The sequence below is a fragment of the Lathyrus oleraceus genome, chromosome 6 (genome assembly GCF_024323335.1).
Source record: "Lathyrus oleraceus cultivar Zhongwan6 chromosome 6, CAAS_Psat_ZW6_1.0, whole genome shotgun sequence".
Lineage (NCBI taxonomy): Eukaryota > Viridiplantae > Streptophyta > Magnoliopsida > Fabales > Fabaceae > Lathyrus > Lathyrus oleraceus.
In genome coordinates this window covers 372140711-372168481 of record NC_066584.1, presented here as the reverse complement: position 1 = coordinate 372168481, position 27771 = coordinate 372140711, and the positions used below count along the sequence as shown (strand labels likewise).

Here is a 27771-nt window from a genome sequence, read left to right as displayed (position 1 = left end):
GGGGTGGGGCATATAAGTTTAGAAATTATCCCTTCTAAGCCAATTGCCTGTTGGTGGCAATGGCATTATGGTTGAGTAATGCCAACAACTATTCTAGGACCTACAATCCTGTTACACAGGCTCTGTTTGGATCATGAAAAAATTGTAATCAAGCAATTCTGCTTGGGGCACTTCAAGTACAGACATGCATAACTATTTGTAGAAACACATGTCTAGTTAAACTAAGTCTTTGTACTGCCACAATTTTGAAGCTGCTATCTTGTTGATTGTGTAATATGTTTTCTCCTCGTTTTATTTTTACAGAAAGAAGAATAGCATCATACCTCAGTGCAATTGGGCAGAAGTTCCTATCTATATACCGATCATGTGGCACCTACATTGCTTTCTTGACTATTCTTTTTACAGTATACATGGTGAAGCCTAATTACACATCATTCGGTTACATATTCCTTCTCCTTCTGTGGATTATTGGAAGACAACTTGTTGAGAGAACAAAAAGACAGCTTTGGCTTCCATTGAAAGTATATGCAATTTCAGTGTTTATCTTCATATACAGCTTGTGCAGCTTCTCAAGCCTTGAGATGTATTTGTCCAGAATGATGGATCTCTATTTTTATCTCGGATATGACTCAAAAGCATCTTCTTTTGACAATGTTTGGGAGTCTCTAGCAGTCTTAACTGTTATGCAACTTTATAGCTATGAGAGGAGGCAGAGCAAGCAGAACAGACAAGTTTACTTGGATAAGTTGGAACCAGGGCCACTTGGGTTCATCAAGCGATTGCTTATCTGGCACAGTCAGAAGATCTTGTTTATTGCTTTGTTTTATGCATCTTTATCCCCAGTCAGTACATTTGGGTTCTTGTATCTTCTTGGCTTTGTTTTCTGCTCCACATTACCAAAAATTTCTAGTATCCCATCCAAATCTTTCTTAGTATACACAGGTTTTCTGGTGACAGCCGAGTATCTTTTCCAGATGTGGGGTGAGCAAGCTAAAATGTTCCCTGGGCAAAAGTACTCTAATGTATCGATCATCTTGGGCTTCCGTGTATACAGCCCTGGATTTTGGGGTCTAGAATCAGGATTGAGGGGGAAAGTGCTGGTTATTGTGGCTTGTACTCTTCAATACAATGTCTTCCGTTGGCTGGAAAGGATGCCAAATATAGTTTTAAGCAATGAACAGTGGGAAGAACCTTGTCCTTTGTTTGTTTCCACAGAAGATACATTTGATGATGTTACAATATGCAATGAGGAAAGTAAACCGTCATGTAGTCCCTTCCCGCCAGCTGCATTACAAGAAGGGGCATCTAGCAAGTCATCGAAAATTGTAACCTCTGGTTTGCCTCGAGCACATGTTACTACATCCGCTAATACTGGAGGTTCTGACAGTAACAGCAAAAAGTATTCATTCGGGTTTATCTGGGGAAGCAACAAGGAGAGCCACAAGTGGGACAAGATGCGAATTGTTTCTTTGAGAAAGGAGCGGTTTGAAACACAGAAAACTGTCTTAAAAATATATATGAAATTTTGGATGGAGAATATGTTTAATCTGTTGGGTCTTGAGATAAACATGATCACTTTACTACTGGCAAGCTTTGCCTTGTTAAATGCACTATCCATACTATATATTGCACTGCTTGCTGCTTGTATTCTTTTGAATCGGCAAGTTATCCGCAAAATCTGGCCCATATTTGTCTTTTTGTTTGCTTCCATTCTCATCTTGGAATATTTTGTCATCTGGAAGGATATGTCACCTTTGAATTCCAATGCTACAAGTGAGATTCATTGCCATGACTGCTGGAAAACTTCAACTTTGCATTTCCATTATTGTGAGAAATGTTGGCTTGGTAGGACCCTCTTGTCCTTATCAGTTGCAACTTTGAAAGAATCCCATGTTCATGCCTAATATTTGTGGCTCTAATGTTTCAAGTTTATATGGGAATTTGATGGTTTTATTTAATAGCCTAAACGTTTGGTTTATTGGCTCCTTAATTTTGTTCAGACTCCTGAATTATCTGTTGTCTTTTTGTTTTCCTCTTTGGAGCATCTCCCTATCTGAATCAAATGGAAACTACTGATATCGCATCAGTTTTAGAAAAAATTCAAGGCTTTTCCACCAGTGTATTTAATATGCTCATACTATTAAATATAATTCTGTGCATTGGTGCCTTCATTGTTCTGATCATATCACTACTTTTCTGATGTAGGACTTGTTGTTGATGATCCCCGAATGCTGATAAGCTACTTTGTGGTATTCATGCTGGCTTGTTTCAAACTTCGTGCTGATCGCCTGTCTAGCTTTTCAGGATCGTCAACATACCGTCAGATTATGTCTCAACGTAAGAACACATTTGTTTGGAGAGATCTATCGTTTGAAACTAAAAGCATGTGGACCTTTCTTGATTATTTAAGGCTTTACTGCTATTGCCACCTGTTAGATCTTGTGCTAATATTAATTTTGATTACTGGAACACTTGAGTACGATATTTTGCATCTTGGTTATCTTGCCTTTGCTCTGGTATTCTTTCGCATGAGACTTGAAATACTGAAAAAGAAGAACAAAATATTCAAGTTCTTGCGTGTATACAATTTTGTTGTTATTATACTTTCTCTTGCCTATCAGTCTCCTTTTGTTGGGGGGCCAAGTGCTGGAAAGTGTGACACAGCAAATTCCATCTATGAGATGATTGGTTTTTATAAATATGATTATGGTTTTCGGATTACTGCAAGATCTGCAATTGTCGAGATTATCATTTTTGTGCTGGTATCACTTCAGTCATACATGTTTTCCTCTCAAGAGTTTGATTATGTGTGTCGGTACCTGGAAGCAGAGCAAATTGGTGCAATTGTGCGTGAGCAAGAGAAAAAGGCTGCATGGAAAACTGAGCAATTACAACAAATTCGTGAAAGTGAGGAGAAAAAACGACAGCGTAATATGCAGGTGGAGAAGATGAAATCTGAAATGCTGAACCTGCAAATACAGCTCCATGATATTAACACATCCACTAATTGTATTGATGGATTTTCTCACAGCAGTGAGGGTTTAAGAAGGAGAAGGAGTGCTTCTCTTATATCAAATAATGACATTGGAATCCCTGATAAAGAAGACCTGGTTTTGGGGAGACTAGATTCCGAAATAAGACAGGATGCTGTTTTCCCAACTGAATCACATGAATCATCTGCTTGCATGGATGTGGAAACTCCATTAACAGAGGAGTATGTAAAGCATTCAGTTGATTCTCCTCTATGTGAAATTACTGAAATAGACATTGATACTCCTTCTAGTGATTCAGGAAAAAAGGGAAAAGTTAAAGGGCAAGCAAAAGAAAACCCGTTGAAATCTGCTGTACAGTTATTAGGTGATGGTGTTTCCCAGGTGCAGTCCATTGGAAATCAGGCAGTTAATAACTTAGTGAGCTTTCTGAATATTTCACAAGAAGATTCTGATTCCAATGAACACACAAACGCAGAGGATCAGATATATGACGAGATGGAAAGTCAGAAACCTCGGCATATATTTTTGGATCGAGCTTCATCTTTGCAGTCTGATAGAAGTTCTGATGCTGCAAGTCTGCAGTTAGGAAGGATCTTTCGTTATATATGGTACCAGATGCGTTCCAACAATGATGTAGTATGTTACTTTTGCTTTGTTCTTGTGTTCTTATGGAACTTCAGTTTGTTATCAATGGTGTATCTTGGCGCTCTTTATTTGTATGCTTTATGGGTTAATACAGGCCCGAGTTACATCTCCTGGGTTATCATGTTGATCTATACAGAACTTTACATTTTACTTCAGTATTTGTATCAAATCATCATCCAGCATTGTGGGTTGAGTATTGATCCTGGCCTGTTGAGAGAATTAGGTTTTCCAACACACAAGGTCACGTCTTCATTTGTTGTCAGTTCATTGCCTCTTTTTCTTGTCTATTTATTTACCCTCATTCAAAGTTCCATAACACCCAAGGATGGTGAATGGATGTCTTCTACCGACTTCAAATTTAAGAGGAATGATCTCCACACAAAAGATAACCCAACTAGTTATAGCTGGCGAGATAAAGCATGGGATCTGCTAACTCAGATGACTAACATGGTAAAACTGGTAGTGAGAAGCTTTTTTAGGTACTGGAAATCACTCACACAGGGAGCAGAATCACCTCCTTATTTTGTTCAGGTGTCTATGGATGTCAACTTCTGGCCAGAGGATGGGATTCAACCAGAGAGAATTGAATCTGGAATTAATAAGTTACTCAGAGTTATCCACAATGATAAGTGCAAGGAAAAGAACCCAAGTATTTGCTCTTTTGCTAGTAGGGTTAACATTCAAAGCATTGAAAGAAGTAAAGAGAATTCGAGTGTTGCCTTAGTGGTTTTCGAGGTTGTGTATGCCTCACCTGTAACTGATTGTTCTTTAGCAGAATGGAATAAATCTTTAACTCCAGCAGCTGATGTTGCCAAGGAAATTCTCAAAGCTCAGCGTGCAGGTTATGTAGAAGAAGTGGGATTCCCTTACCGTATTCTCTCTGTAATTGGTGGAGGCAAGAGAGAAGTTGATCTGTATGCCTACATATTTTGTGCAGATCTGATTGTATTCTTTCTTGTTGCCATCTTCTACCAGTCTGTCATAAAAAACAAAAGTGAGTTCCTTGAAGTGTATCAGCTTGAAGACCAGTTTCCAAAAGAATATGTCTTTATGTTGATGGTACGTCTTTTATTTTCCAGTTTTTATTATCCTTTTGTTCTTTTGAGAGGCATGGAAAAGTTTGTCGGCCACAGTTGTACTAATAAACTAATTAGTTCAACTCATACCATGTTAGAAACCAAAGTTTAACCGAAAAGAAAGAATATGTTGTTCTTCATATTGTGCATGTTCCCCCTTTAGGATGCTCTCAGCTGTTACTGAAGAATTTAATGGGGATGACATCCCATAGGCCCTCCTTAGTACAAAAAAAAAGTTTTGTTGAAAAATAGGTGAGAAGATACTCCTCTGAAGGTTTACCCTTCAAAACAATATTTTAAGCTATTCACTAGATGTCTATAGATCCAAACTATATGAAGGTCACACCCTCTAATTGTCACTTACTAATTTTTTCTTATTTTCTATCCTAAAAATACCACCCCCTCGAATTCATCCTTGTACTCAAGGTTGAAATTAGGCATCTGACAGTATTCTCATTACCATTATAGTGCACCTCTCCACCCTCTTGCTCATTTTCAACTAAAGTGCTTTTGTAGAATTTGTTAAGGTACTAATGCAAGCTGCTTGAGAAAGAGAATAGGGGTCACAATTATAGTCTTGGGCTAGGCCCATCAATTACAGAATTAAATTTGGGGCTACTTTTTTTTACTGAACACACACCACCCTTCCCCCTTTTTTTTAGATTTTTGTCTCAAAAATACCCTCCCTTTTCTATAACACCTCCCCGTTGAATCTACAGCGCCCTTACTTTTTCTTTCACTCTAAAACTCTATTAATACCAAGTAAGGGATTGATCCTTGCACCCCCATCGTTCCAATATTAGTTGTATTTCAGCACAAGGTAGATGGGCATGTTCATTTCTCATGCTTCATGCCTAGAATGACTCTTGCACCACAGATCATGTTAGACATGTAATAATAAAATTCATGGCAGCTTAAGCTTTTGGCTTTTTCAGTTCATGACATTTCTTATGCTGGAAAATTTTATAGAACCTTTGAAATGTTTCAGTTTATTTTTATGGTTCTCTATGTTTTTCAATTAGAAAGAAAAATTTAGATAGTTTTCCTTTATAATTTATTCCGCTTCAAAAGAGAATGACTAGTTTTAACTGGCATATTTGGTTCACTCTTGGATTAATGTAATGCCGGAATGACTGGACAATTTGTTCATTTTACATTTGTGTTAAGTCATATAGACTGCTAACAAAATTTACTTCTTCTACTCAGGCTATCTTCTTCTTGATTGTACTTGATCGTATAATATACCTCTGCTCATTTGCCACGGGGAAAGTGATATTCTATATTTTCAACCTCATTCTCTTCACGTATTCAGTTACAGAGTATGATTGGCAATTGGATCCATCTCGACAGCATGCAGCTCAGTTTGCTCTCCGTGCCATATTTCTTGCGAAAGCAATTTCCCTAGGATTGCAAGCTGTACAAATCCGATATGGCATTCCTAACAAGAGCACATTGTACCGACAATTTTTGACTAGTGAAGTTTCACGAATCAACTACTTAGGATATAGACTTTATCGTGCTCTGCCATTCCTTTATGAATTACGATGCGTACTTGATTGGTCGTGCACAACTACATCCCTCACCATGTATGACTGGCTAAAGGTATATATGTAAATAGTATTGCTTAAACCACTATTTATTCAAAAAAGTATAATTTCAATCATTTGACACTCTTTTTTTTGAAACGACTCTGATAAATGGTGTTGGAATTTCCGCCTTAATTGCGGTCTATCCCTAATCGTCTTAATTGCAGCACTTTGGTTTGTCTCAATTGTAGCTTCCAACACCTTCATTGGGTTGGGTTTAAAGGGATGGATTTAGTCTAACATTGCATATATATGGTATGTGCTGTGTTTATAAGTGGGGACAATTCTTACTTTACAAGTCGGTTTTGTAGGGATGAGTTAGGTTCAATCCAAATTCTGAGATGGTATCAAAGCCTATCCTAGATCCATTGTTGGGCTTCTCGCATCGTCCACGCTACGGGCTCATTGAGGCCCAAGCGTGAGGGGGTATGTTGGAATTTCCGCCTTAATTGCGGTCGACCCTAGTCGCCTTAATTGCGACACTTTGACTTGCTTTACTCGCAGCATCCAATACTTCATTGAGTTGAGTTTAAAGGGGTGGATTTAGTCCCACATTGCTTAGAGATATAACCTGTGTTGTGTTTATAAGTGGGGTAATCCTTACCTTACAAGTCGGTTTTGTAGGGATGAATTATGACCATCCCAAATTTTGAGAAATGGCCATATTAATTGATACATCTTTTGTGCTACCTTGTTGCTGTGAACTATACTTAAATAATTGGTGGCTTAATTGCACTATTAGTTCTCCTATTACATTAGACTCTCGCGAAAATAGTCTCCCCTTTAAAATCGAACTCTTTAGTCCCTCAATTATCATATTTGTTGTCATTTTGGTCCCAGCCTTGGTTTTTAGTCTCAAAAATGATTTTTAATTGGTGGCTTAATTGCACTATTAGTTCTCCTATTACATTAGACTCTCGCGAAAATAGTCTCCCCTTTAAAATCGAACTCTTTAGTCCCTCAATTATCATATTTGTTGTAATTTTGGTCCCAGCCTTGGTTTTTAGTCTCAAAAATGATTTTTAGCCCCAAAAGCAGTGATTTACTGCTCCAATTTTGAAACACAAGATAAAATATCTTTTTTGAGCTAAAAACTGGGTTGAGACTAAATTTGCGTCAAATATGATAATTGAAGGTCCTTAAAGATTGATTTTAAAATGGGGTGACTATTTTCAACAGTGCAAGTAAGCTATAATTGAGTTACAGGATCAGAACTCACCTCTGGAATATATTGTTTTTAAAGAAAGTTAAGTGTAACAACCCATACATAGTTTCTTTGATAGGACCCAGCTAGTTGAGCAAGGATTGCCACATGAGTAGCTGGTTCACAATGAATCAAGTGGACCCAAGGCTTGGAAAGTATATTCTAAAAGGAAGGGTAGTAAGGGAATTGGTGTCTAATTAGTTACAAATGAGGTGACATGTCTGGGGTGAGGAGAGCACCATTGTATTCCGTTTCCATGATATAAGGAGTCAGAGAGAGAAGGTAGATCTTATCTTGGATTATAGTGATATACTAACATGTATAAGAAGCTCTAGCTTCCTATTAGGAGCCTTGATCTTGTCAGTACTATGGATTGCATTCCCCTTTTTGTACTTGTTTCCATTATTGATCACTGTAATAAAACTCTCATTTTTCCTGTTTTGCTTTTTGTACTATTATATTTCTGTTATACTGTTTTGGTACGTATCAAGTGGGCCGACCTACCGGATTCGACGACTGAGCCAGTGAATGCCACCTAAGAAGGTGACGTTGCCAGCGTTCACAAAGATGGAAGCTAGGGTCGAAGCTTTAGAGAGTGAGATCTCGGAGGTGCGATCAACTCTCGTCGAGGTGCAGAATTTGGTGACGACAAACCAGACTAATTTGATAGCAATGCTGGAAAAATGTTTGGTTAAGTCGTTGATGGTGGATGAAGGAGACGCGGGCGCTTATTTTAAAGGCTCATCGGCGGTGACGGGAAATGGTTATCCACATAACACAGTTGTCAACAGTCTTCGTGGGGATGCATTGACGGAGTACTGTCAGTTCGTTAAGTAGGTTGAACTTCCGACGTTTGACTGTGAGAATCCGTCGGGGTGGATCTCACGAGCAGAAGTATATTTCCGTGTTCAGGACACGACACCAGAGGTGAAAGTGAGCTTGGATCAACTGTGCATGGAGGAGTCAACTATTCATTTTTTCAATTCTTTGATTGGAGAAGAGGAGGGGCTGACATGGGAAGCGTTGAAGGAGGCGTTGTTGGAGAGGTATGGAGGACACGGTGAGGGCGATGTTTATGAGAAATTGATGGAGTTGAAGCGAGATGGAATTTTTGAGGAGTATATCACCGAGTTTGAGTACCTAACAATTCAAATTTCGAAACTCCCGGAGAAACAATTTCGTGGGTATTTCCTACATGGATTGAAGACGGGAATTAAGGGGAAGGTACGAAGCTTAGCAGCTATGGGGGAGATAAACAGAACAAAACTGCTCCAAGTCACAAGAGCTGTTGAGAGGAAGGTGAAAGGTGCAAATGGGTCGAGCTTTAGTCGTGGGCCCAAATTTGGGTATGGTCCTACTCATAATGAGTTGCCGGGAAAGAAAGCTGGATCTGATTGGGTCATGATAAGAGGGAAAGATGCTGGGTCGAATGGGGGTGTAAAGAGTGGAGCGAGTGGGCTTAGGAGATACAAACAAGTCCAAGGTGATAAAAAACGTAATGGGCCTCATGATAGGGGTTTCAAGCATTTATCTTACAATGAATTGATGGAGAGGAATCCAAAGGGGTTATGTTTTAAGTGTGGAGGTCCCTTCCACCCCATGCACCAATGTTTGGATAAACAACTTAGAGTTTTGGTTATGGAGGATGACAGAGATGACAAGGATGAGACCAAACTCTTGGCTGTAGAGGTGGATGAAAGTGAGGAGGAGGAGGTAGAGATGAGTGTGCTTAATTTGTATCACATTGCACATACGACTCATCATACTATGAAATTCCAAGGGTCAATACAAGGAGTGGAGGTATTGATTTTGGTAGATAGTAGGGCAACACATAATTTCATCTCAAAAAAATTAGTACATCAAATGGACTGGCTAGATGAAGGTCAAATTGGGAAATGGGTTTCAAATAGCAACGCAAGGGGTGTGTAGGGGGATGAAGCTTTGTATTGGAGAATTTAAATTAGACTTAGAGATGCATTTATTTGAGTTAGGTGGAATTAATGTGGTTTTAGTCATTGAGTGGCTTAAAACATTGGGGGATATTATCACTAATCGGAAGCAACAAACTATGAGTTTTTGGAGTGACGTAACGTGGGTCACTTTTAAGGGACAAGAGGGGTGCAGGAAGTCAACAGTCGCCTTGCAAAGTATACTGAGTAAGCCCAGGTCCAATACGCAGGGCTTGTTGTGGGAAATGGAAAAAATGAAGTCCAAAGAAGTTGAAAATAATATTTTGTCTGCACAACAAAAAGAGCTGGGAACAATATTACACAAATACGAGCAAGTGTTTCAAACACCTACAGATCTACCACCAAAACGAAACAAAGAGCACGTAATGAACCTTGTGGAAGGACAGGGAGCAGTAAACGTGATGCCTTATCGCTACCGCACCATCACAAGAACGAAATAGAGAAGCAAGTAAATGAGATGTTGGCCACAGGGGTCATTCGCCACAGCACGAGTTCGTTCTCAAGTCCGGTGAATTTAGTGAAGGATTGTACATGGAGAATGTGCATTGATTATCTCGCCCTAAATAAGGTCACTGTATCTGACAAATTTCCTATACCAGTGATTGAGGAGTTACTGGATGAATTGCATGGAGCGAAATTCTTTTCGAAATTAGATTTGAAATCGGGTTACCACCAAGTTAGGATGAAGGAGTCTGATGTGTGCAAAACGGATTTTAGGACACATGGGGGACATTATGAGTTCCTTGTGATGCCGTTTGGACTCATGAATGCTCCCTCAACGTTCCAAAGCCTCGTGAATGATGCATTTCGCCCTCTGCTGAGAAAACATGTGCTAGTCTTCTTTGATGACATACTCATTTATAGTAAGGATTGAGAGACTCATTTGATGCATTTAGAGGAAATGTTGAGTTTGTTATCTACTCACAATCTAGTAGTTAATAGGAAGAAGTGTTACTTTGCCCAGCAGAGTGTTGAGTATTTAGGGTACATGATTACAGAGCATGGTGTAGCTGCAGATCCTGGAAAGGTGGTCAGTGTGCTCCAATGGTTAGAACCCAAGAATGTGAAGGGTGTGAGAGGGTTCTTTGGACTCACATGATACTATAGGAAGTTTATAAGGGATTATGGCAAAATTGCTAGACCATTAACTGAGCTTACCAAGAAGGATAGTTTCAAATGGGGAATGGAAGCTCAACGGGTCTTTGATGAGTTGAAGGGGAGGCTTACAACACACCTATGTTAGCATTGCCAGATTTTTCCAAGAGTTTCTTGATTGAGTGTGATGCCTCGGGAGGGGGGATGAGGGCTATCTTGATGCAAGACAAGAAACCAATAACATATTACAGCAAGGCCTTTGAAGTGAAGAATTTAGCTAAGTTTGCATATGAAAAAGAGTTGATGGCAGTGGTGTTAGCAATCTAACACTGGAGATCATACTTATTGGGAGAAAATTTGTGGTGTCAACTGATCAAAAAAGCCTCAAACAGCTACTGCAACAGAGAATAGTAACTGCAGAACAGCAGAACTGGACTGCTAAATTGCTGGGTTATGACTTTGAGATTGTGTACAGACAAGGCAAATTGAACAAAGGGGCAGATGCCTTGTCAAGAATTCATGAGGGAGGGGAGTTAATTACCATGAATTATTAGTTGAGATGGCTCTAAGAGGAACAAATCAAAACATAAAATCAACAAGATGAGAAGTTACAGAGGATAATAGCAGAGGTTCAACAGAATGCAGAAGCATGGCTTGGTTACAAGTACAAGCAAGGTGTCTTGATGTATGAAGGCAGGTTAGTGATTTCCAATAAGTCCATATTAATTCCTACGTTGCTAGAGGAATTCCACTCAACACCCTAGGGTGGACATTCCGGGTTTTACAAAACTTATAGGAGACTAGCTACTAATATGTATTGAATAGGCATGAAAGGAACCATACATGATTTTGTGAGAAGGTGTGACATTGGCCAAAGACAGAAGTACATGGCTTCATCTCCAGGAGGTTTGTTACAACCTCTACCCATTCCTCATAAAATTTGGGAAGATATATCTATTGATTTCATCATCGGTTTGCCTAAATCAAAAGGTATTGAAGCTATTTTGGTGGTTGTAAATAGGTTTTTTAAGTATTCTCATTTTATTCCTCTGAGACACCCCTATACCGCAAGGAGTATTGCTGATGTGTTTTGCAAGGAGATGGTCAGACTCCATGGAATACCTCTGTCCATAGTGAGTGATGGGGACCCCATTTTTATGAGTAGTTCTTGGAAGGAGCTGTTCAAATTGCAGGGGACTAAGCTTAAGATGAGTACTACATATCACCCAGAATCTGATGATCAGACAAAAGTTGTTAATAGGTGTCTGGAGACCTATTTGAGATGCTTTATTGCTGATCGACCTAGGACATGGGTGTCTTGGGTACAATGGCTGAATATTGGTTTAATACCACCTTTAATGCTGCCACAGAGAGGACACCAATTGAGATAGTTTATGGGAGGCCACCTCCAAAATTAATTCAATGGGTTCAAGGAGAGACTAGAGTAGAAGCTGTGCAGAGGGACTTGTTGGACAGTATTAGAGTTATATCTTAGGATATGAAAAATCAGCACTATAGAATAATTAAGACCAGCCTTAATTTAATAGAATAAGAAAAGTTCAGCACTATAGAATAATTAAGGTCATCCTTAAATGTAGAGCTTGAATGATTCAACTCTTGAATGTTCAACTCCTCTTGTATAAATAGAGCATCATGCTCCATTCCAATAATATACATAAAAACAAACAGAATTAGTTTCTCTCTTTTCTCTTTTAGCTTTCTATCTCTTCTCTCTCATATCTCACTCTAATATGGTATCATAGAGCTTCGGTTCTATCCATGGCAGCGACTCCGGTAACTACAGCTCCGGCCACCGCAACATCTATGTCATTCCAACTCAAAATCACAGAAAAACTTGATGAGAAGAATTTCCTACTTTGGCGCCAACAAGTAGATCCTTTCGTTAACGCGAATAATCTTCAAAACTACCTTTACCTTCGTGACATACCGAATCAATATCTAACTGATGAAGATCGTGAAGCTGCTCGTGAGAATCCTGCGTATCGCACCTGGATTACGCAAGATCAGTGGCTTATGACGTGGCTTCAATCCACGCTTTCACCTTCGATTCTTTCACGTGTTCTTGGATGCGTTCATTCCTACGAGCTCTGGGAACGTATTCTTGCGCATTTTCAAAAGCTTACACGTGCGAAAGCAAGACAACTACGAGCGGAACTTAGATCTACAACACTTGAAGACAAATCTGTTGGTGATTACCTGGTTCGCATCAAAGTTCTTGTTGATGCGCTTGCTTCAGTCGGAGATCCAGTTCCAGATCAGCAGCACATTGATGTGATTCTTGAAGGTCTTCCTCAAGACTTTGCCTCTGTTATTTCAGTCATTGAAAGCAAGTTTGATTCAGTAGAACTTGAAGAAGTTGAAGCTCTTCTTCTTGCTCATGAGATGAGATTCAACAAGTATAAGAAACACTCTCAAATGGAGGTGGCTGCCACAGTGAATCTCACTCAAGCTAATTCTCAACCTGAAACTGATAACTCCAATAACAAGAACAGTGAACAAGCTGTGAATTCAACCTTTAATCCAACCTATTCAAGAGGAGGTCGTGCATCTGGCCGTGGTGGTGGACGCGGCCGTGGGAGAGGTAGGTTCAGCAACATTCAATGTCAAGTTTGCTTCAAATATGGTCACCTTGCTGCTAACTGCTATCACAGGTTCAATCAACAGTTTCAACCTAACATACCTGCTGATTTTCAAACAATGAACCTACAAAATTTCTACAATCCGTATCAACCAATTGGTGGACCTCAGTTTGCTCAGCCCATGGTTAACACTTGGTCACGCCCAAACTATCAACCAAGACTTGCTCCTCTCCCTGTTCCTCAATCACAGATCACTCCCAATGCTATGATTGCTAACACAGCTTCAGTTCCAAGCAGTGCCTGGTTCCCAGACTCAGGAGCTTCTTATCATGTTACCAATGCCTCTCAAAACATACAGCAGACCACACCTTTTGAAGGTCCTGATCAGATCTTCATTGGTAATGGTCAAGGTTTGCACATTCACTCTTCAGGATCTTCTTATTTTCCCTCTCATTCTAAACCCAACACTCCATTAGCTCTTCATAATTTACTGCTTGTTCCTTCTATTACAAAGAACCTGATAAGTGTCAGCAAATTCTGTCTTGATAATAAAGTTTTCTTTGAGTTTCATGCTGATATGTGTTATGTCAAATCTCAGGCTACCAATGAAATTCTGCTCCAAGGTCGTGTAGGAAGTGATGGCCTGTACCAATTTTCCCACCTTCAGCTTCTTAAGTCTCCTTCAACAAGTCAAGTCTCATGTCTCACCTTAGACTCTAATGCTCCTGTTTCAAGATCTGATTCCAGCACTAGTGATAAGGTTTCAGTTTCTAATCAAAATGTATCAGCTAATAACTCATATAATTCTCAACATACTTGGCATTTACGCCTTGGTCATCCAAATCCTAATACTATGAGACTTGTTTTAGCTCAATGTAATATTCCTTATTCTAATAAAGCTGAATCGGTCTTTTGTTCTGCCTGCTGTATGGGAAAGGCACATAGGCTGCACTCCCCTCAATCACAAACTCAATATCACTCTCCTCTTGAATTAATTTTCAGTGACCTATGGGGTCCTGCCCCAGTCAAATCCTCTCAAAACTTTACCTACTACATCACCTTTGTTGATGCATACACTAGATTTACTTGGATCTATTTGCTCAAAAATAAATCTGAAGCCTTAACTATCTTTAAACAATTCAAAGTCATGGCTGAATTACAATTTGGATTTCCTATTAAATCTGTCCAAACTGATTGGGGTGGTGAATTTCGCCCATTTACAAAATTTCTTTCTGATCTTGGCATTATTCATCGTCTAATTTGCCCTCACACTCATCACCAAAATGGTGTAGTGGAGAGGAAGCATAGACACATTGTTGATCTTGGTTTAACTCTCTTGAGTCATGCCTCTTTACCTCTCAAATTTTGGGATCATGCCTTTTTAACTGCTGTCTACCTAATAAATAGGTTACCAACCATGTCTCTCAATCAACATATACCATATGTTGTCCTTTTCAATCAAAATCCTGATTATAAATTCCTCAAAGTCTTTGGGTGTGCTTGTTTTCCTCTCCTTCGCCCATACAACTCTCAGAAATTTGATTTTAGATCCCATGAATGCCTTTTTCTAGGGTACTCTACAGCTCACAAAGGTTACAAATGTCTCTCCCCAAGTGGTAGAATATTCATCTCTAAAGATGTTCTTTTCAATGAGTCCAAATTTCCTTACAATGATATTTTCTCTCCTAATGTTTCTCTCCCCTCATCAACCATTCCATCCTCTTCTTCATCTAAAGTAACCCTTAACACACAAGCTCTCCCTAATGTTTTTCCCGTTCCTACTGCTTCCACTACCTCACACTCCTCTTCTTCTTCTCAATTCAATTCCAGCCACACACCTACTGCCTCTGTGTCAGCCAACCCTATAACCCAAACAGCCAGCACTAATCCTACTCCTTCACCCTCTTCAAATGCCAACAATCAGCCCACTACTACCACTTCACCATCCTCCTCCTCTATTTCTACTCCTAGGGATCCTAACCTTCAACCTCTCCCCACCAATACTCATCCTATGACTACTAGAACTAAATCTGGTGTACCCTTACCTCGTCTAAATCCTTCCATTTTTCTTGTCAATTCTGAGCCTAAGAGTGTTAAAACTGCTCTCCAAGATCCTAAGTGGTTTGCTGCTATGCAAGATGAGTATGGTGCCTTGATGAGGAACAACACTTGGTCTTTGGTACCACTGCCTGCTAACAGGAAAGCAATAGGCTGCAAGTGGGTTTTTCGTGTAAAGGAAAATGCTGATGGGACAGTAAATAAGTACAAAGCTAGGCTTGTTGCTAAGGGGTTCCATCAAGTCCATGGATTTGACTTTAATGAAACTTTCTCCCCTGTTATTAAACCGGTCACAATTAGAATTATTTTGACTCTTGCTCTTACTTATAATTGGCCTCTACAGCAATTGGATATAAACAATGCCTTTTTGAATGGCATTCTTGAAGAGGAGGTCTATATGATGCAACCCCCTGGATTTACTGCCCCTAATTCATCTCTGGTTTGTCACTTGCACAAGGCCTTGTATGGCCTCAAACAGGCCCCAAGGCAATGGTTTGAAAGACTGAAAACCACTCTTTTATCCTTTGGATTTCTGAACAGCAAGTGTGATACTTCATTGTTCATCTACAAGCATCACAGTGCTGTCATTTATATGCTAGTTTATGTTGATGATATAATCATCACAGGAAACTCTCCTCCTCTCATCAAGCAAATTACTCAACAACTAAATCATGTGTTTTCTCTCAAACAACTTGGTGACTTGGATTATTTTCTGGGCCTTGAGGTGAAGAAACTGTTCAATGGTAATCTCCTTCTCACTCAATCTAAGTACCTAAGGGACTTGCTAATCAAAACTGATATGGAGAATTCCAATCCAGTTGCTACTCCTATGGCATCCACCACCAAACTCATCAAAACAGGGTCTGCTGCCTTGTCTGATGCCTCTCACTACAGGTCCATTGTAGGGGCCCTGCAGTATGCAACAATTACACGCCCAGAAATCTGCTATGCTGTTAACAAAGTATGTCAGTTCATGGCACACCCCTTGGAGTCCCATTGGCTAGCTGTCAAGCGTATTCTACGCTACCTAAAAGGCACTATCACCTCGGGTTTATTGTTCACTCCTGCCTCCACTGTTCCGTTCTCTCTGCAGGCCTACTGTGATGCTGACTGGGCTGCTGACCCAGATGATAGAAGATCCACCTCTGGGTCAGCTGTGTACTTAGGCTCTAATTTGATCTCTTGGTGGTCTAAAAAGCAAACTGTTGTTGCTCGTTCTAGCGCCGAGGCAGAATATCGCAGCTTGGCGCACACCACAGCTGAAGTTTTATGGGTTCAAACTTTGCTAGCTGAACTAAAAATTCCCTTGACAACTCCAGCCATCTATTGTGACAACCAGAGCACAGTTGCTATGGCTCATAACCCTGTTCTTCATGCGAGAACAAAGCATATGGAAATTGATCTCTTTTTTGTAAGAGAAAAGGTCCTTAATAAGTCTCTCACTGTCTGCCACATTCCTGGTGTTGACCAGACGGTTGACATCCTCACCAAGCCTCTCTCAAGTTCAAGATTTATGGAGCTCAGCAGCAAGCTCAACCTGTCTGCCTCAAGTCAGCCTTTGCAGCCACCTTGAGCTTGTGGGGGAGTATTAGAGTTATATCTTAGGATATGAAAAATCAGCACTATAGAATAATTAAGACCAGCCTTAATTTAATAGAATAAGAAAAGTTCAGCACTATAGAATAATTAAGGTCATCCTTAAATGTAGAGCTTGAATGATTCAACTCTTGAATGTTCAACTCCTCTTGTATAAATAGAGCATCATGCTCCATTCCAATAATATACATAAAAACAAACAGAATTAGTTTCTCTCTTTTCTCTTTTAGCTTTCTATCTCTTCTCTCTCATATCTCACTCTAATAGACAGAGATGAGGCTTTGAGACAATTGAAGAGCCAATTGCTGAGGCCACAAGGAAAATGAAGAGTCCAGCTGATAAGAAACGTACTGACAGGAGCTTTGTATGTGGAGAGTGGTTGTTTGTCAAGCTTAGAGCTCATAGGTAGCAATCTGTAGTAACTGGAATCGGTGCTACCTACGTCTCTACGCGTGGGCCTCGCGTGCCAGTACCTGATCCGCATGTGACAGCACGTCCGATCCCGACAATTTTTCCACCGCCCCACTCTCCATAGGGCAACTGTTTCAGATCCGGTCTTAGATTTTATTTTCCACTTGTAGCTACAAGTCCTTAATTAGGATACTAAGCGTCTTTTTAGTTAATAGGAAGCAATTTTATCATTAAGAGCAGTTTATTTATTAGTAGGCCGATTTTATTAAAGATAGTTGTTATATGTAATTGCACTAACTGTCATTTGTAACTGCAGTTAGAATAAGAGTGAATTAATTAAGAGAATGAGTGTTGCCCATAAATAGAGGGGTTGACTGAGAGAGAGGATGTCTTGGAAATTGATTGGAAAGGGACCATTTTGGCATTTGGGGAGGTGCATACCCTCGAAGTTCTGTGATTATATCATTCAGTAGTCAAAGGGATTTTCTCTATTTACTTTTCTATATCAGTTGGTTTTTATCACATGACAACCAGAGTGATATGCACAATAGCACCAAGGAAAGAAGAAGACAGCCAGTTAATTAAATCTTGAATGATTGAAGGTTCATAACACAGATGTGTGTTTGGTAAAGCCCACCTCTTTCAAATTGATGAACAAAAATATCAAAAATGGTTGGCCAGAAATTGTCTTTAGAATCTAAATATTTAGTTGAGTATAGCCTATGTTATTATTTGGCGTATGAATTGCTTATTTGGATTTATCTACTAGCATAATCAAATGTTTGGGTGGAGCTTACAAAAATAGCTTGACATTGTATTCGGCTTATTTTAATAAGATCTCCTGATAGCTTATAAGAACTACTTGCATCTTATATGAAGACAATTTGACCACATTTTCTCTTTGGATATAGTAGTAGTTTATACTAAATGCTAGGGATGGTAATTTGACCCATCCCCAATGGGCACCCGCAAATTTATCCACAACGGGTAGGATAAAAATCCGCAAAAATGGGTACGGGCATGGGCTCGGGTAATTATCCATAAAAATAAGCGGGTACGGGTATGGCACCTTGGTACACAACCCGCCCCATACCCGCACACTGTATATTTATGTATTTTTATTTTGATTTACATATTTTAGTTTATATTATTATATAAAGATGTATGTCTATCAATTATAAAACGTATATCAATGTTAAACCATTAAATATTTAATTAAGTCTTCGTTTATTTTGAAATTTTTTTAAATGTTTTTAAAAACTTAAAATTATATGATGTTTTATAATTGATCTATTTATTTTTAATAGGAAGGCGGGTCACAGGTACGGGCATGGGTACCTACATACCCATAGGGCACGGGTACGGGTACTAACTTTGGCACCCAAGCGGGTATGGACTCGGGCCCGGGGATTTTTTCAAATCGCGGGTATGGGGATAGGTACTATAGTACCCTGCCCATTGTCATCCCTACTAAATGCTTATATGATGAGTTTTAATTCAATAAGGAGCATTTGGTTAAGTCGTTTACCCAAATGCATCTAATGTCATTCTTCCATTAGTGCCTGCAACATATCATTAGATAGGACTTTAGGACTTCTTTTTGTTTTTTCTGCTGTTGAATGTCTTGTAGGAAAGTTTAGAAGGCATCTTAAAGATTTTATTTTCTGTAAGTAGCGCATTTCAGATCACAGTTTATTCAATACACACCTATGAAAAGTCATTTGGAAGAGCTTGCTTTTTTATGTTGTGCTGTTTATTTTTCTACTTTTGAATTCTCCTTAGTTAGGAACTAACACATTTTCCCCCAATTTTGATAGCTTGAGGACATAAACGCAAGTTTGTACCTTGTCAAATGTGATTCAGTCTTGAATAGAGCTACACACAAACAGGGGGAGAAGCAAACGAAAATGACCAAATGCTGCAACGGGATTTGCCTGTTTTTTGTACTGATATGTGTTATATGGGCTCCAATGCTGGTAAGAAAATGACAAAAACCGTTGATTTCATAGGTTACTAATTGGTGGTGTGATATGGTTTTAATTATATCACTTCTGCTTTGTAGCTTTGTTAGTATACAAGCCCATGTGTCATCATGGAATGGCATGTTATTTATAATTTTAGTTTTACTACTTTAATATTAAGTAATTTATTAGAGCACGACCCAACTTTTGCTATATTTTTAGTATCATCAGGACAGTGTATTGGATTTTTTATCAGAACTTTAACATCCTATTAGGACATTACTTTGCGCCTTGTAGACCTTGGATTTTTGTTACAACCCAATGATTTGATACTAGAGGCACTATCAAATTAGGTTGACTTAGACTGGTATCCATGGCTTTCTGCAACTAATTTACTACAAGACAAACTTTTGTAATATAAACTTTCCTCTGTTACTACAGCATTCGGTCATAAGAATTCATATTTTCAAAATATGTTTATTATCTTTAAATTTCAGGGCCTACTCTTATTTAGTAATATGGTATTTTTAGTCATTTGTCCTTTCCCTCCCAATCCCTGTATGTTAGTATATGTGTGCAAGGGGATGCATCTTTAGGATTTGATTAAACTTAAATACACTGTTCATAGTATATATGATAAATGTGATGATTCAATCAAGGTAAGTAGGTCATGCAGATAGTTTTATTTATCTCGGATCAAGATATTAATCGTTAGAGATATGACATGCTTAAAAAGCCCTTTGTATTAATGTTCAGCTGTGCTTCTTATGTTACCTTCTTTTATTAGAAATTCTAAATGAAAGATCGAAAAGTGTCAGAGTTATGTAGCCATTTTATTTTTGGTGAAGAATATGATGATTTAATGTGAAAATGTTTGTTTGATAACTTAAATATCTCTAATGACCTCTTATTTCTATAGTGGTTTTTAGTGAAAACTGATATTGAATGGTTTCATTAATCTTAAGTCTTACTAGTTTTTCCATCACCACAATAGCATATAATAAATTTACTGAAGTGTATTTTTTCCTTTTCAGATGTATAGCAGTGGTAACCCCACAAACATTGCAAACCCCATTAAAGATGCTAGCTTTCAAGTTGATATCAAGACAGTGAGTGGAAGGTTGAATCTGTACCAAACTACTCTGTGTGAAAGGATCCAGTGGGATTCACTCACTTCGAAAGTCAATACTGATCCCAATGGCTATTTAAATGCATATAATAAGAATGATATACAGTTGATATGCTGTCAAGCTGATGCTAGTACATTATGGCTTGTTCCACTTGTTGTTCAGACTAGATTGGTTCAGTCCCTTGAATGGTATACCGACATGGAAATTTTTTTCACCTGGGTACTTTCAAGGGACAGACCAAAAGGGAAAGAAGTTGTGAAATATGAGAAGGCCATTGATCCTCAATATCTCCCAATGCAGTCTGATGTTCAAAAAGTTCTTAACGGCTCTATGAACAGTTTTAGGATTTATAATGTTTATCCGAGATACTTTCGTGTCACTGGTTCAGGTGACGTTAGACCTTTGGAGGAGGTAATAGATGGTGTTCCTTTCTCATGTTATATTTATATATGCTTTGGCTTAGATTGTTCCTAAACTTTTATTGGAAATCTTGAATTCAATTTTTCAGGATGGTGCTGTTAATGCTGATCTCATTTTAAATCGTGAGCAGTTTGAGTGGTGGGCCTTTAAAGATGTCAATCCACCAAATATAAGTAAATTTTGTGGAGGTTTGACAGGACCTATGGCAATCATAATATCTGAGGAAACACCACCACGTAAGTTGGCCATGTCATTTTTTCTTCAAATTTAATTTTCATAGGTCATTTATATTGCCTGATAATACTTTGGTTAGTGCTTCTGATATTGTCATATTTTCTTCAGAGGGTATTCTTGGTGACACACTCAGCAAGTTCAGCATATGGGGGCTTTACATAACCTTTGTTCTAGCTGTTGGACGCTTCATCAGACTCCAGTGTTCTGACTTAAGGATGAGAATTCCCTTCGAGAACCTACCTTCCTGTGATAGGTACTATAGGTTTCTTTACTGAAGAAAGTCATGCAAATGAGTAAATGATAAGCCATTCTACTGCAATGCTTTCAAACACTAAGTCATTCTACTGTGATGCTGTTGGTAAACCTCTTTAAGATGCATCCTGTTGTAACTTACATTACTTGTTGCATGCTTCTTGTGTAGGTTAATAGCCATTTGCGAGGATATATATAACGCAAGAGCTGAAGGTGAGCTTGGAGTTGAAGAGGTCCTTTACTGGACACTGGTGAAGATATATCGGTCCCCGCACATGCTGCTTGAGTACACCAAACCTGATTAAAACATTAAGGGTTGAGCACCATCTTCTGGTCATAAATGTTAACTAAAGCTAACATATTGTTGAGTGCCATGCAAATAGAACGAGGTCAGACGGGGCAGTACGATGCAGGTGGATACCGCATAAGATTATAACTTTGCAAAGTGTTTGGTGCGGTATTCAGTATGGATTATAAACCATTTCTCTGGCAAGGCTGGCATCGTGATACATGATTATGTAAACTATACATGCATGATAGAAAGTTTGTAGTAATTATTTTAGGGAAAATCATGTGTACAATAAATGTAATCCATATTCAATACCAGAGTTATAGTGAATCAAATGAGCAAATATCAATGTATAGTTGTTAACCAGGAATAACAATTTTCTCCTACCATTTCTCTCACCTTTCAATCGCAGAACAGCTAGATTGATTCAACCCAAAATGATTAGTGTTAGCATGGCTGGCTAGATTTGTAATCCAATGGCAAATCTTCACTATAGAATATGTGGCCTAGTGCTTCTCCTATCCCCTAAATAAGTAGGGAATAGCAATGTTTTCCCTCCTCTTTTGAAACAAACTAATTCAGCTAAATGTTAAAATAAGAATATGGTAACATGAACAATTAACAAAATTTTATGCTCGGTCAAAAAACGAAAGATAGTAGAGGTTGAATCAAACCGTGTTAAAACTTGCAAGATCTACGTTTGATAACAGTAAAAATATTTAAATATTAAGTTTGACCAACGAACGAAGATATTTTAAATAATTAATTACAAAAGAACATATAACCGATAGAAAATAAACTAATTTTTTGGGTGCATATAGAAAATAAACTGATTAATAAAGTTTAAAATTTTGAGTAAAATTTATAGTTGAATGAACAAATTGAGGTTGCAACACATTATAATTATAACTAATGCAGTTTATACACTACATTTAACTGATCAATGTTATTTTATTTGCTGTTTTTTTTTAATTGTATTTCTAATATTTACCTCAACATAGCTAACTATAAATTATATCATGAAAAAGAATTACCACTTGTATTTTATAAACATTGAAGGTTCATAACTAAAATTCCAGCTTTGAAGAAGAAGAATACTGGTCTAACACAAATCGATAGGGTGCATAGAAGAATAGTAAATATTGTTTTGGGTGTTCTGATTACTAAACACAGGCGGTGAATATCTGTTTAAGTTACAAAAGACAGCAAGAATAAACATGTTTCAATGCTACAGGATTGGTGTTCCCCCTAACGGGTCTCTAGATATATTATACTACAAACAAACCAACCATAATTAGCATCAACAACAGCATGCAGCAAACTTGTGATGAAGTTTCTCAGACATCACTCTAAATTATCTTAGCTTTTTTGTTGGCAGAATCCTTCTGATCAATATATTCTGGGATAGTGTCTTGCATTATCTTTGGGGAAGAAAAATCGAAATCCGAAGCAGATACACCAGTTAGTTCTGGATGGTCTTTCAGATATGCTGCTATCTCATTGCGGGTTCTCAGTTTTTTACCTGTAGGTGTGATGTAGTACGAGTCTAATTTAGAATAATCTTTCCTCAGCACCAAGGTTCTCTTGAAACCTTGTGGAGTCTTTGGAAGATTAGGCTTGTCAATGACCCATGTCCGGGTCGAATCATATTCAATATCAGCAGGATCATCACAGCTACAATTAGCCTTTCTGCTACAGTCAAAAGGCTCTCGGATGATTTTATGTCGAATCTCTTCAAACTCCTCCTGCGTATCAATCACTCTCCATTTCATGCAACTTTTGCACTGCGCCGCATATATATCAACTGAACCTTGAGTTGACACCGTTCTCTGCACAATAATTAACCAGCAACTTAGAAACCAGCTGAAGCTTAGCTCTCAAGATTAAACCCAAAAAAGAATTAATATTCCATACTATTGCAGAAAACCCAAAAAAGAGATAAAGTCTAAAAACAACCTATATAGAGAGTGACATTCATCACTTTACAAACCGGTCAGGTATAAAAGCCAATTATTGTATCATAGTCTCTCCAACCGGGCTACCCATAAAATTCAGTTAAGGATGAGATAAGTCCAATATTAAAAGCCTAATAGAGACTTTGCAATCTACGAAAACTTGCAATTCAATTTTGATTCTATAAGCTTGCATTTTTTCTTCTTGTTGTATGAGTCTATTAGCTTCCTTTACCATATAGTAAATCTGACACTAACTAACTACTCACACTTAACAGCAATAAATTGAAAGAGCAAATTCTACTCTATCACAGTTTAACAAAATAATTGTTAGTCACTAAGCAATTTACTAGATAATCACTGAATCCACTAAAAACACAAGATTAACAAATAATAATCTTTATAATTTACCAACGGGATTGATCACTTGATTTAACATAATGGTATAGACTCCCACAAAATAAAGGAATCAAATTCTAAACCGCATGTAACTGACGATCTAAAGTCTAAACCCTTTCGACTCAACAAACACACATAAATAAATTAACAAGCAATCATAATACAAAAACCAATAACCAATACCAGTGATCGAAAAACATGCATTAACGAATCAAGAAAAGAATGAATCAAGAAAAGAATGAATCAAGAAATATAGTTCAAAAGTAATGGATGAAAAAAAACCCAAAAATAAAAAGAGGAATCGGGTCCTAGAGAGAGTTCAAAATCGTAGTTAGTAGTAGTACCTTGTTAGAAGAGGATGGAGTTTTGGAGACATCTTGAGTGCTTGACATTGATTCAGCTAAGAAATCGAATTGAAATTACAGATTGAGTACTCAGAGAAGAAGAATTCGATCTCGTCTGAAACAGTGTTTAGGGTTTGAAGAAGAGAAATGGCAGCAATGTTTCTCTTCTTTCTGGGTAGGTGGCGTTGAACAGAAGAGAGAGAAATCAAATATAGTTTTCCTCCGCAATTTTTAATGAATCCTTATTTTTTATTCTACCGATAAAAAATATTATTTTTTAAATTTATTAAATAGTCAATATATCTGAATTCTATAATGAATCTAATACATAGATTATTTATTAAATATAAAAAAATAAATTTTTCTTACAAATAAAATTAGAAGAATATTTTTTATTTTACTCTTTAGTATTTAATTGAAAATAAAAATAATTAATTTTTTTATATAATAGTTTTTTTATTTGAAATCTTTAAAAAGTTTTCGGACACTTGTTAACCTTTCCCTAAAAAGTCAAGTTAAATTGAAATTCTATGTATCTTCATTTAACAAGATTCAAAATGCCTATTTTTAATCTATGTTTTTGCTTTTTTTTTTAATTTACTTTTTGACCTTCTCTTGAAAAAAAAAAAGTGTTTCAATTATTGCTAAAGAAAATCAATTTTTGTGACAACAATGTTTATAATTTTATTAATAAAAATAATGGTAAAAAATTTACAAGAAAATATCTTTATAATAGATAAAACATTTTAATTGAAATATACTATAAAAGAATTTTACACTGTCTGTTAGTTGGATATTATGATAAGTTTGACTTTTATTTATAAAATCTATAAACGGGTGATGAAGATGAATCGTTAGTATAAAATTTTTTATATTGATATGTATAGTAATTAATCTCTAGATAAAATATTGTATTATAAAAAAATAAAAAATTTATATCATAAAAAATAAAATAAAATTGGAGGGTTAGACCAAATCCAAAAAGAAAAAAAGTTGAAATAAATAAATAGAAAATTCAACAAATTATTTAAGTTTATTATACTTTATTGAATGTTAACATGTTTTTCTTCATGACAAAAAAGAATTTTTCACTGCTAATTAATTAGGGATATATATTTTGTCAACTCACACTTTTAATTTTAAAATACTTATATGACATAGTTGAATGTTATAATTTTATTGATAATAGTGTAAAATTAATTTACTATTCTCTTTTTTTTATTGTCTTACAAATCACTTTTATAAAAGAATGACAAAATTACACCAGAGATCTTTAAGTTTTTTTTATAACAGATTGATCCTTTAAGTTTTTTCTGTTGTAACAACTATATCCTTTAGGGTGATTTCTACATCTTTTTTCTCACATTTTGAACATTGAGAAATGTGTGAGTATGGTATTATGGTTGCATTTCATCATTTTTATATCACTCAAAATAATTGTATCCACAATTAATACATTCACTCTGTTAAAAAAATGTAACATTGCACACGTTTGGTAACTTAAAGGACAAAGTTCTTCCAAAAAAATTTAAAGGACTAATTTGTTAAAAATAATAATTTAAAGGATATATGGTGTAATTTTACCTAATCAATTATATATTAAGCCTTCATATTGGGCTAAGGCCCAAATCTAGTACTTATCACTATCAACCGCTAGAAAAATAGTCTTGCCCTCAAGGTTGAGATAAGAAAAATGACTTGAAATTTTTTGATCATTTGTAGCTACTCGTGTAACTCTGGCATGAGCAACTTACAAGTCACTAAAGACCTGTGCATGAAAATTTTCAACAAGGAAACTACTATTATAATGGACAAAAGGGGAGTAACTAAGACAATAGACAAGTTCCATTGCAATACAAACTCTTAAAACTTGAATTCCTCTTGTACCCATTACTTGAATTATGATTTGCTTTAACACAAAGGGATTGGTTGAGATGATTTTGGTCCCAACTGAAAGAAGGATAGTCACTGCCAATTGTATAGGGCTTGTACCTTGTAAATCGCCGTTTGGCAATACTGGTGGTGGTGGGATCATTGTCAGGTATTTCACAAATACACTCGGGTGTGATTCAAACAGAACCATCACCAGTGGAGTCGAGTCTAATAGCTCTAGAAAAGGTGGATCAAGAGGTTTCGGTGGAGGTTGTAGCTTTTCCACTATATCTATAATTGTGTCCAAATTGTCTTCCTCTTTCAACCTAGTAGATATGAACTTCCATTGTGCTTCATGAAGATGAGAAAAACAAGAAAGGGGGGTTTGAATTGTTTTGGAAAATAGGCGCTTTTGCAAAATAAAATCACACAGGATTTTATACTGGTTCGCTTATAACACAAAGCTACTCCAGTCCACCCGGCCAAGGTGATTTCGCCTTCAACAAGGACTTAATCCACTAATCTTGAAAGATTATTACAACCAACGTCTAAGAGAAAGATCTCTTAGTCCTCCCAAGTACACAGACTACGCAGAGTCACTTGAGGAACAAAATCAATTAAGTAAAAAGAATTGTAATCTAAAGGTGCTTCTAAGGTAAAGCAAATATTACAGCAATTTGAGCAAATGAGAAACTTTCACGTATGAGCAACAGCTCGTGAAAGACTAAGAGAGAGAATTGAGTATTTCAGTGCGTTCAGGTGTATGTCTCAATAAGGTTCGCCGTCCTTTATATAGAGGTGAACATGACCGTTGTAGTGATGGCAGATAATTAGTCTTGATGAGAGTTTAATGCCATAACTTCGGTTGTTTCTTGCCAAAATAGGGTTGTCTCCCTGAATAACTTCTTTCCAAATATGGTTTCTTTCCCTTTGAAGTTGAAGTTGTCGTTACTCTTTCTGGATATGGAAATCCATTATCAGAGTCTGCGTTACTCTGTTAATCTGAGATCTTGAGATGTGACTTCAGAGCTTCTGATAGTCCTGTTCTTTTAGATCCTCGGCGTTGATTCAAGAGGGCCTTTAGAGCTTCTGATAATCTGATATGTTGTTTTTCTCAGAGTCAGAACTTCTAGAGCGCGTTTCCTCTTTAGATGCTTCTGATCTTCTGGTAGTCTGTATCTGATTTGATTCTGTATCTGATAAAGCTATCAGATTCCTTTGTTCTTGTTCAGAGTCCTGCACACTTAGAAACTTTTCGTTAGAGTGCCATTTTTGGTTTCATCCTTTGTTATCATCAAAATCCTGGAATCTGTTGTAGAACTATTTTTGTTCTTACAATCTCCCCCTTTTTGATGATGACAAAACAAACTCAAATGACAGATGAAACAATCAGATATAAGAGTTTATCAGATCAGATAGAAGAGAGCTCCCCCTGAGATAGGCTAGGGAGTTCAGAAGTTCTTACCAGAGCTTCCAAGCAATGAAGTTTCTAGATACCTTTCTGCAATTTTCTAAGTCAAAGAGTGTTAGATAGATTTTTATTGAATAGTATGTTTGCAGAGTACTTCAGGAATTAGACAATTTTTCATCAGAGCTGTTTGATTTCTCCCCCTTTTTGTCAGAATCAAAAAGACTTAGTAAATAAATAATAAGCAGGAAGAAATATATATATATATATATATAT

The 27771-nt window shown here is 37.3% G+C and overlaps 2 protein-coding genes across 7 annotated transcripts in view; one reads left to right on the top strand and one right to left on the bottom strand.

The window, feature by feature from the left end:
- Positions 1 to 21918, top strand: part of LOC127090960 (piezo-type mechanosensitive ion channel homolog) — a 40021-nt gene extending 18103 nt beyond the window's left edge. For 5 of the 6 annotated variants that reach the window (XM_051029441.1, XM_051029440.1, XM_051029442.1 and 2 more), the window contains 8 exons: positions 304 to 1845; positions 2206 to 4697; positions 5921 to 6316; positions 19052 to 19210; positions 20230 to 20736; positions 20834 to 20981; positions 21088 to 21232; positions 21401 to 21918. In XM_051029441.1, coding sequence (XP_050885398.1) covers positions 304 to 1845; positions 2206 to 4697; positions 5921 to 6316; positions 19052 to 19210; positions 20230 to 20736; positions 20834 to 20981; positions 21088 to 21232; positions 21401 to 21536 — 5525 coding nt within the window. In that variant the 3' untranslated portion in view covers positions 21537 to 21918. The remainder of the gene's footprint in view (positions 1 to 303; positions 1846 to 2205; positions 4698 to 5920; positions 6317 to 19051; positions 19211 to 20229; positions 20737 to 20833; positions 20982 to 21087; positions 21233 to 21400) is intronic. The other variant, XM_051029443.1, reaches the window with a different exon arrangement.
- Positions 21919 to 22651: 733 nt separating this feature from the next.
- Positions 22652 to 24466, bottom strand: LOC127090959 (methyl-CpG-binding domain-containing protein 4). The gene is made up of 2 exons (XM_051029439.1): positions 24216 to 24466; positions 22652 to 23349 (listed from the first exon to the last, which is right to left on the bottom strand). Exons 1-2 carry the CDS (start codon positions 24261 to 24263, stop codon positions 22870 to 22872), a joined length of 528 nt encoding a protein of 175 aa, XP_050885396.1. The 5' UTR covers positions 24264 to 24466; the 3' UTR covers positions 22652 to 22869.
- Positions 24467 to 27771: the final 3305 nt, after the last annotated feature.

Coding starts and splice junctions, on each gene's coding strand:
- LOC127090959 (XM_051029439.1), bottom strand. CDS start 24,263: ATGTCAAGCACTCAAGATGTCTCCAAAACTCCATCCTCTTCTAACAAG. Junction 23,350..24,215: donor CTCCATCCTCTTCTAACAAG/GTACTACTACTA, acceptor ATTATTGTGCAG/AGAACGGTGTCAACTCAAGG.